Source organism: Nannobrachium achirus, assembly GCF_963921795.1.
Source record: "Nannobrachium achirus genome assembly, chromosome: 24".
In the NCBI taxonomy this organism is placed as follows: Eukaryota; Metazoa; Chordata; class Actinopteri; order Myctophiformes; family Myctophidae; genus Nannobrachium; species Nannobrachium achirus.
The window spans coordinates 23,375,598-23,386,556 of NC_137831.1; the positions used below are offsets into that span (position 1 = coordinate 23,375,598).

General features: G+C 40.2%; 1 protein-coding gene across 1 annotated transcript in view; it reads left to right on the top strand.

Moving 5' to 3' along the window:
* Positions 1–5,280, top strand: part of LOC308280149 (major histocompatibility complex class I-related gene protein-like) — a gene marked incomplete at both ends in the record, with an annotated part of 30,802 nt that extends 25,522 nt beyond the window's left edge. Inside the window, 3 exons of the mRNA XM_080720410.1 lie at positions 2,007–2,100; positions 3,360–3,453; positions 5,252–5,280. Coding sequence (XP_080576536.1) covers positions 2,007–2,100; positions 3,360–3,453; positions 5,252–5,280 — 217 coding nt within the window. The remainder of the gene's footprint in view (positions 1–2,006; positions 2,101–3,359; positions 3,454–5,251) is intronic.
* Positions 5,281–10,959: the final 5,679 nt, after the last annotated feature.

A 10,959-nucleotide genomic window follows, 5' to 3' on the forward strand; every position in this document is an offset into this window, starting at 1 on the left:
CAACTCCTGCAATTCCAAGTGCTTGTCAGGGTGGGGGATCCACAGTTCAACTAGGATTATTTTGGGTATCATGGGTGAGAACCACTGGACTAACAAACTAGCCTGGAGGAGAAGAGAGTGTGTCCCTTCCACATTGTGCTGGATTGATGTTAGTGACTGACCTAGATATGACGACCATGCAGATGTACTGTATGTATGCTGGTCATTCTTGTGTTTTTGTTACTTAGGCTTGTTTTTCTTGACCACAATGTTAATTCAGACTGATGCTAGGTTCATTGTTTCCCATAGTTTCAGTGTACAGATCAAACCTTCTGATGAATTTCAGACATTTAACATGACCTTTGGCTACATGTATTGGTTCTGACATTGGTTTTCCCCTCTTCACCAAATCACTGTCACTGTGTTGTGAGCTTGTAAATCGTCTATTTTTGGCGAATGTTCGCACTAGAATAGGGATGCTGGTTAAGTTATTAAGTGGTTAATGTAAAAATATATATATATATATATATATATATAATATATAAAATATATAAAATTCCTATATTGTTTTTGACCCCCTCTACAGTATGTGATCCTATAGTTTACTGAGGCACTACACTGCCTCTATGTGATCCTATAGTTTACTGAGGCACTACACTATCTCTCTGCATTCTACGTACTGTAGGCCTATGTGTTTACCTTGCTTAATTAAGTCGCTCTGGATGGAGGAGTGTCTGCTAAATGCCTTCATAGTAATGTTACTGATCTAGGTTTTCATCTATTGTTTGACTGTGATGTAGGTTTTAATCTATTGTTTGATTGTGATGTTATTTATCAGTGGTGTAGTGTTATGGCCCCAGTGCAGGCTATGTAGGACAGATGTAGCTCTTGAGTGGTGCTCCTGGAAGGAGCTAAGCTCCAACATCTGGCTTTGTCCGGGCTCTGAAGCGTGGCCTACATCACAAACGCTCAATGTGTGTTGTTCGCCAGGGTCACATTGGCCAAGCTTTGCAGGACACTTGAATGAAAATGAACTCATGAATAGCACCGCTCACTTCACACGGGGTATTTTCCACCGGCAAAGAACCGGTTCCGGTTCTTTCTCCCGCCTATGGGATGAACCAGAGGTGTGCTTTTCCACCGAGAACCGGAGTTGGTTCCGAACCGTAAAAGTTGGTTCGGAACCGGAACCACAAAATCCTTGGTTTTTCCAGTGAACCACCATCTGTACTGGGGGACAATGGCTCTGGTTCACTCTGGTGGAAACGCAAGTCGGTTCGCAAGCACGAACCAAGGTTCCAAGAAAGTTGAACCGGCACTGGTTCTGGAACCAAGGTTCTTTTGGTGGAATAGGTCAAGGAAGAACCTCTGCCCCAAATTGAGCATCATTTTGTTGTTATCAGACAATTTTACTAAAACCATGTCTGTGAGTGTTCTATGGTATATGCTGTATAGCAAATGGCAGCAGGTCACTGATTATAAATGATGAATGTGAGTTATAACTTCTTTCAACCCAGGCGTACTTTAGAGTTACAATCTCAATCACTCACACAGGGCCGTTCTCCTCCCATTAAGATTTGAGTCCGATTTAGACCTCCTAAATCAGGGGGATCCAAACCTTTTTCAAAGGGGGCCACATTAGAAAATATGAAAACGCCCAAGGGCTGACTATATCTCCTGACAAAATGTGCTTTTGGTCGGACCATAACTATCATCATCACTATTTGATATCCGTGGTCTTTTGCCAGGTGTGTGCTCTGAACAAAACACAAATAACTCACATTACCAAATGTAATCAGACGTGCAAGGTAAAAGAAAATCAACAAAGTAGCCGTTCTTTGACCCCTTCAGATTGAGACAACAGGGAACAAAGAATCCTGAGTAATTATACTATAAAATGTGTCCTTGGATGGATTATAGATATAACTGTCTATAGCTATAGTATCTGATCATTATTCTACTGTTGAAATGAACGGATTATAAATATAACTTTGCATCAGTTAATGACCTTTGTGTTTGACCTTCAGGGTGGATCCACTGTTGAGGGAGTGGATCAGGACCCTGATGCAGAGAACTCCACCTTCTCTACTAGACCACACCATGTTAGAGTGTTACCAGAGGGTACCATACAAATATATCCTAACACCACAAGAACCATACAAATATATCCTAACACCACAAGAATTTACCCTAACATCAAAGGGCTCCAACATCTGGCTTTGTCCGGGCTCTGAAGCGTGGCCTACATCACAAACGCTCAATGTGTGTTGTTCGCCAGGGTCACATTGGCCAAGCTTTGCAGGACACTTGAATGAAAATGAACTCATGAATAGCACCGCTCACTTCACACGGGGTATTTTCCACCGGCAAAGAACCGGTTCCGGTTCTTTCTCCCGCCTATGGGATGAACCAGAGGTGTGCTTTTCCACCGAGAACCGGAGTTGGTTCCGAACCGTAAAAGTTGGTTCGGAACCGGAACCACAAAATCCTTGGTTTTTCCAGTGAACCACCATCTGTACTGGGGGACAATGGCTCTGGTTCACTCTGGTGGAAACGCAAGTCGGTTCGCAAGCACGAACCAAGGTTCCAAGAAAGTTGAACCGGCACTGGTTCTGGAACCAAGGTTCTTTTGGTGGAATAGGCCCCACTGTGTGCACGTGTGCGCATGCGAGTGCAGCTCAGACTCTGCATGCACATTCCCAGTAGGTCAAGGAAGAACCTCTGCCCCAAATTGAGCATCATTTTGTTGTTATCAGACAATTTTACTAAAACCATGTCTGTGAGTGTTCTATGGTATATGCTGTATAGCAAATGGCAGCAGGTCACTGATTATAAATGATGAATGTGAGTTATAACTTCTTTCAACCCAGGCGTACTTTAGAGTTACAATCTCAATCACTCACACAGGGCCGTTCTCCTCCCATTAAGATTTGAGTCCGATTTAGACCTCCTAAATCAGGGGGATCCAAACCTTTTTCAAAGGGGGCCACATTAGAAAATATGAAAACGCCCAAGGGCTGACTATATCTCCTGACAAAATGTGCTTTTGGTCGGACCATAACTATCATCATCACTATTTGATATCCGTGGTCTTTTGCCAGGTGTGTGCTCTGAACAAAACACAAATAACTCACATTACCAAATGTAATCAGACGTGCAAGGTAAAAGAAAATCAACAAAGTAGCCGTTCTTTGACCCCTTCAGATTGAGACAACAGGGAACAAAGAATCCTGAGTAATTATACTATAAAATGTGTCCTTGGATGGATTATAGATATAACTGTCTATAGCTATAGTATCTGATCATTATTCTACTGTTGAAATGAACGGATTATAAATATAACTTTGCATCAGTTAATGACCTTTGTGTTTGACCTTCAGGGTGGATCCACTGTTGAGGGAGTGGATCAGGACCCTGATGCAGAGAACTCCACCTTCTCTACTAGACCACACCATGTTAGAGTGTTACCAGAGGGTACCATACAAATATATCCTAACGCCACAAGAACCATACAAATATATCCTAACACCACAAGAATTTACCCTAACATCAAAGGGCCATTCACTCTATAACTATGACCATATGGTTCACCATTGTATTTCATAGTGCTCAGTGTGAACTGCCCTTAACACCACAAAACGACACTTTGGGACATTAAAAACTATTCTATATGCCCGTATTGTTAATGTAATTAACATACACACACACACACACACGCACGCACGCACGCGTGCATGCGCACTCACACTCACAACACAAAGAAACACAATTTCTTTTGACAGATGTTTATTAATATGCATTTGAGGCAATAAAGATGTCATGAAATCAAAACCCACCTTGTCGTGTTTTTGGATGACATAGGGTTAGTTAGGTTCATGTTTTTGACAGTATTATTTTACAGTATGTTGTCATAAGATATGTTGTAAATTATGATGTGAAGGTTTTTATGTTGTAACAAAGACATGGAATAGAAGTGGTTGAAATCTATTTTATGCAAGTTTCAAGTCAAACGGGCAGAATGCTGTCTAGAATCAGTTAAAAATTGAATGCTGTTGATAACTATGTGGCTCAGCTTATAATTGTTCATTAAAGGAGCTATAGTCAACTTTTTCATTGTAGGGCCGACACTTTGTTTACATCCTAGTCTATAGACTAGAATGTAAACAAAGTGTTGGTCTGACAATGGCCAAAATGATTATTTTATCATTATGTTATGCTTTTTGTGGTAATTTTTGAATAGAAACACATATGAAGCTTTTTTTTTATAAAATATTTTCGAAACATTATTTTTATTTTAGCATCTGTTTTTCAAGAAAAAGTTGACTATAGGCCTATAGCTCCTTTAATGTGATATGCTGCATGAGTGATATTTTTCAGTTAAACTGCATGGCATGAGTGATATTTTTCAGTTAAACATTTACGTTTGGGGTTAGTACGACAGGTCTGAAACTTTATAGCCATTAATTAGTTTAAAATGTAAAGACCAAAATGGATGTAAAACCCCAAGTTTGATCAGAAAATAACTTTTCTAATCAAATTATTCATATATAAATAGTAAATGGTGCATGTATATAGCACCCTTCTCCAAGGCGCTTTATGATGGAAAACATAGAAACCACATTAATAAATATGCGAATATTTTAATATTTGTATGTTTTGGCCTGCCGTTTCTTGCTTCGACTTCAAATATGACCTAAAATATAGTTTTGGTGTGAAAGACCTGGTGGTGTAAGGGTAACACACAGGTCTTGTAACCAGAAGGTTGGGGGTTTGAACCTGGGCCGCAGCAACTTCAGGTTTTTGTCCATAAGGAGTTTAGCCCGCCTCCCTCAGGTGGTAGAAGGAGGGGCTTAAAACGTAAATAAAAAAAAAAAAGTTTTGTTGGCTTTTTTTCTTCCCTGCCATCGTCTTCCCTGCCTTGTTTTCTCTTATTCCTTTCGTCACTGCCAGCTTTTCTTCTCTGCCCACTTTCACCGCCAGCTTTTCTTCTCTGCCCACTTTTACCGCCAGCTTTTCTTCTCTGCCCACTTTCTTCTGCATTGGCCTGGGCTGTCACTTTCGGAATGTCGTTAGTGTCTGCCATTTTACTTTCTGGTGTTTATCATCTTTCGGGGATTTGCCAGTTCTGCTTTCTCCATCTTTCTGAATTCTCCATTCTACCATCTTTCGGGGTCCTTCTTTGCACGGTTTGCACTTTTATCATCTTTCGGGGTTTCTTTGCATGATTTACCCATGTTCCCTCTTTCTGGGTTTTTTCTTGAACCATTTTCAGACTGTACCTTCACCATTGGTGAGGTTTGAACCCGCAGTCTTTGAACTTTGAGGCATCTTCCTTAACCACTGCACCACTGGTTCATACTTAATCTGTTGTCTTGCACGTTTTTAAGTGAAAGATCAGAGGTAAAGGTACAAGACCCAGGTTAAAGTTTGGAAAATTCCTATCCTGGGATTGAACTAGGAACCTTCTGCTTGGTGACTCAGTAACTTCTCCACCACACCACCATGGCTCATAAAGGCTCTTTTCTCCTGCACACTTTTAAGTAAATTAAAGCTATAGGAACAAGGTAAGATTTTAAATAATTTCCTTGACATATCCCAGGTTTGAACTGGTGATCTCTTGGTCCAAAGGCTTTTGACTTAACCACTATTCTATGAACATTTGCTCTACAGTGCTTCTTTTGCACATTTTCACTATGAGATTAAATAAAGTTGCAAGAATGAGATAAAAACTAGAAAGATTACTTGCTGGATTTGAACTAGGACCCTATGGCTTACCAAGGCTTGCCAGTCAGTGATCTTACCACTGCACCACTGGAACCTTCAATGAATTATCTTCAAGGTTAATTAAAGCTAAAAGAACTAGATGAAATACAGAAAAAAAATCCATGCTGGTTTTGAACCCAATACCTCCTGTTTACAAGGACTGTGTCTTAACCACTAGACTATGGAATCTAATATCTGGCCCTCCCAATTTTGCAGTTTTTTTATGAAAGTTACAAGAGCCAGGCAAAACATGGAAAAAAGAGGAAATAAAGAAAGATAGAATAAATAAACAACACATGGTTCTGCTTGTGGTAATGCCGGTTCAACCTTGAAAAATACATCTGGTGGCCTTGAACCCTGAACCGTCTGAATGTAAGACTTCCACTCTAACCACTGCCCCACCATGGCTCTTCCTAGTAAGCTCCCTTGCATGTTCTTCATTAAAAGATTAGATAAAGGTAACAGAGCCAGAAAAAATGACAGAATAATCTTTACCAGGATTGATCCAACAACCTCCTGGTAGTAAAGTTAGCACTTTTTTTTCTAAATTTTTATCAAAAGATCAGAAAAAGGTGCACGAGTTACCTAGCACACTTTCCAGGGAAAGATTACTTGAAGGGGCCCCACCATGCTTTTCAAGATTTTTATATTGGTCCATAATAGGGTTTTATACAAGTTTTAGCCTAAACAACCACACGGATATTTAAATGTCATGTTCTGTCTGTCTCTAATTCCAAACCATTTCAGATGCAATACCAAAAGGTCCTTTGTTGGCAACAGGTCACTGTCTTTGGGCTATATTTGGAAAGATACCGAGAAGAATAACATGGTACCACAATGAGAACCATGTGGAGTCAATCCAATCCAAGACAATTTTAGTACCACTTTACCTCATGGTTCCAACTTTTATATATATAGTGTCAATAGCATATAGCCTCCCAAAAAGTACCGCCCCCTTCTCGAGGGGGCCCAATAGGAAATTAGCTCGATTTCAAAAGAGTACCGTTCAGATCATTCAGATCTGCCCATTCAGAAAATCACTGAAATGAAAGGCAAGGCTTAGAGTTAATGAATGGTTTTTTTTGGGGCGGGAAGATACACTGGGAAGACCAAGAAACAAGAAAAAAATGAAAAATGTGGGGCCCCTTAAAAGTGAGAAAGATTTCCCTGATAGTATTGAACACAGGTCCTTCAGTGCACAAGGCTAGGCTCTTTACCACTTCTCCACTGTGGTCATCACACACAAAGTTCTATTATGCAGTTTTCACTAAAATATTAGGTAACAAGAGACAACTAAAATTTGAAGAAAAAAAAACCTTCTGGAAAAAGGTTCTTGTAGTAATGCAGGTACAGACTTCGAAGATGATTGTTTTGAACCAAGAACCTTGTGATTGCAAGGTATTTAGCTTAACCATTTCAGCAGTGTGCTTCAGACTGAATGTGTTCTTTGCACGCTTTTGAATTTACCATTTACAATTTAGGCAATTAATCCAGAGCAATACACAATAAGCAAGGTATTACTATTACTATCATAGTATCATATTCACAGCACTAATAACATTAGGAGATAATGGGTAGACTAAATGCTTATTTTACTAAGAAACATTATAATAAACAATGATATATAATGTACAAGTATGGTCATATAGGGAAGTTTTAAGTGGAGTCCTATGGGTTAAGGTGGAGTCAGAAAGATGAGTCATCAAACCACAGCAGAAGCTGGAAAATAAATTCAACATTTTAGTGCAATGGAGGGTGGGTGGTAGGAGGACAAAGAGTCTAGGACGATTGGATCGTTGTCCTGGGGTTTTAAGTGAGGGTTCAGTCAGCACTTTCCAGTGAAACATCAGTTAAAGGTACAGAGTCAGCTAAAATGTTGAGGGTTCCCCTTGATGAACTTGAACTAAATAGTCAGACACTAATAACCACTACTCCACCATGGTTAACACTATCTCTATGCTCTTGTACATTTTTCAGTAAAAGATTAGATAACGGTGCAAGAGTAAGGTAAAAGTTGAAGATTCAGTTGAAGAAAGCTTAAAATTAGCAACCCTGTCTTATTTTAAGCTTTCTTATTTTTTAGGCTTTGTCAGAGGCATAAAAGAAGTTTAATTAAATACTTCATTGAATGGGGAAAACACTTCCAGGAACAGCATGAGAACAGGCGGGGTTTAAACTGCAATCGATGCCTCAAAATATATGATTAACATATGTAGACCAAACTCCTTTTCAATTATTGATATCGTAATTGAACATTATGTGAAGTGTTTCTTTTAACACTAAGTTCAGGGAGAATGTGAGAAGGTGAGTCTTCAAACAACAGCAGATGCTGGGGAGCAATAAAGCCATGGGAACATGTCTAGGGTAGTCTACTCGATTGTGGTCCTGGTGTTTTCAGTGAGGGTTCAGCACGGGTGGGATTTAGTAAGGGAATGTTAGCCTCATGCTGGACCAATCTGGGAACTAAATCATTACCAATAGCTTTCTTCACAAATGTCTTCATAAAGGTGTCTACTATCACCTCTGAACTTTTTCAATCACAACTCCCTTGACAAACTTTGTGGGAGCCAATCAAAGTTGGGGGTATCGGGATACCCTGGGCCTGGGATTAAAGGGGAAAAATAAAAAATGGCCAATATGAGCGTATGAGGTGTGTAATTAGGGGATTTTTGGGCTGCTGAATCCATTCCAACCATTCATTTTCATTGGCCATAAAATAGGCTAATTGGCTAAGGCTTAGCCAATCATGTCATTCTAGTTCACCTGTGTCCTGTTAGTCCCTATGTTTTAAACCCTGTGTTTGAGTGTTCCTTGTCAGATTGTATCATGTTATCCTGTGTGTCATGATATGTGCTTACCCGCCTGATCTTGAATTGTTTTCATGAATTCAAACCCTACTCCAACCATTTTTTTGTTGCCCATATTATATATCTCATGTACACACAAAAGTAGGTGTGGCTTATTTTATGGCCAAGGAGTCATTTTTACTGATAACTAATGGTTGGAATGGATTCAGCAGCCCCAAAACACCCTATTTACACACTTCATACGCTCATATTGGCCATTTTTTATTTTTCCCCCTTTAATCCCAGGCCCTCGGCATATCCCCAACTTTGATTAGCTCCCACAAAGTTTCACAAGGGAGTTGTGATTGAAAAAGTTCAGAGGTGATAGTAGACACCTTTATGAACACATTTGTGAAGAAAGCTATTGGTAATGATTTAGTTCCCTTTAGAGTTTGTCAAGGCTTTGAAGGTATGGAAGTATGGAGTCATGTATCTTCACCACTGAACATAGTGATAGGACCTTTAGAACATGTTGAGGACATCTTTACACTGTAAGCCACCATGACTGCCATGTACCACGCATTGTGAGCTATTAGTGAATTCATTTTCTCCGTTGACTTGAATTGGAAAATACAAAAGTGTAACTTTTTAATATTATGACATAGTATATCATTAACATAGAATAGTCTGACTTGATCATATTATTAGTATGAATGCTTGTTTTGTTTTTATAACAAACTAAATGATGGCTTTACTAGTAGTTTCCTGCCCACCACCAGGTGTCACTGTAAGCTCAGAGAAAAAGGACAGAGGAGCAAGGGAGGGGTACCAAGACCCTCTATTTCAAAATATTGTACTTTTGACTCTACCCAGGGTAAAAAGTTAATTATGAATTATGCCATATTTCATATATTGTGAAAATAGCAGATCTACAAGGCATCGCATATTTGACCAGGAATATCTGTAGGCCTACTTTGACTCAAGTGATGTTGAGTACTTTGTCCACAACTACCTGGGAGTAAATCCTCTTGGATAAAAACTGCATAGATGGCATGGGTGGCTAAAGAAAGAAATAATACGATTTCAAGATGCTGATCACCACAAGGCCCTCAACAACCTGGCTCCCTGCTGCCTCTCTGGCCTCCTCCCATGCAACCACGCCCCATCCTGCTCCCCAAGGTTGCTGATGCCAACCTGCTGGACATCCCCAAAGACAAAGAAACAAACCTGGGAGGACAGGTCCCACCCCCTCCCCATGGGACTCACTCCAAGCTCGAATTGGAGTCCAATTCGAGCTCGAAAGTTGCCCCCACCCATGCCATGTTTAAAAACACGCTCAAAACGTACCTTTTCAGACCCGTTTGTGGGCTCTACATTATCTTCATTATTTCTTTATATATATGTTAGTCAGTCAATTTCTCCTCAAAATTCTGTACCGAGAGTACAAAGGCAGGGCCCTTAGCCAATGAGGTGCAGCCAAAGGGTAGATCTTTGTGCCCCATACATGGTGTTACATGCGAGCCCACACTGTTTCGTAGGAACAGTATTTCTAGTTATTTTTGTGTTACTTAATAGTTTTAACATGATTAAAAATAAAATATGTTTTCCAAATTGTTTTTGTTTTTATTTTGTTTCTGTTTTGTGAAGCGACTTAAGAGTATTTAGAAGAGCACTATATAAATTGCATGTATTACTATTAAATAAGGCTTACAGTCCTTCCCGAGGGACATGGAGGTTTCCCTTGGGTGAGCCATTTAATCCCCAGTGATGATCTGCTGTAGGTTGCTTGGTACCAAGTCCTCTCAGTTAACAGTGATTTATATCTAGTTGTGTACAGGTGTCACGCAATTGATAAGATGATAAAAGGTCCACTGTTTACCTGGTATCCTAAAGTTTAAATTGTAACACACTGAAAATAGCCGATCTACAAGCTCACAATGTGAGCTTGCAGATGGGCTATTGTGGCTGGATGACACGGTAAGGAACCGCGTATAAATCAGCCATTACTCTCTGGGCTGTCCATCTGCACATCAGACGTGGCTGCTTGCATCGCGGGCCCCAGCTGTTGCTGTGTCACAGCTTGTTTACACATGGGGCCCGTGGTTACGTTTGACCTAGTTGCTAAAAAAGCCCAGGAGGCGAGGCAAACGTCAAAGGCACACTACTGATTAAAGCAGAGACAGGGGGGAAAAAGGGAGGGAAAAAGGAGATGTGTCACTGTTGCCGATCAATGCTTTTAAAGGCTGGGTGCTTACAGTAAACTTACATGGTGCAATGAGGCCGAAAATTAAGATCGATGACCTCACAGGACCAGGTATGCACTGACTTCAAGTCTTTATTTCCCCTGCACACGTAATGACATGTTTTCAATCTCGTCCGTTGAGGCATTCAGCTGTTGGGAGGAACTAATTCAAAGTGGCACATTTTCACT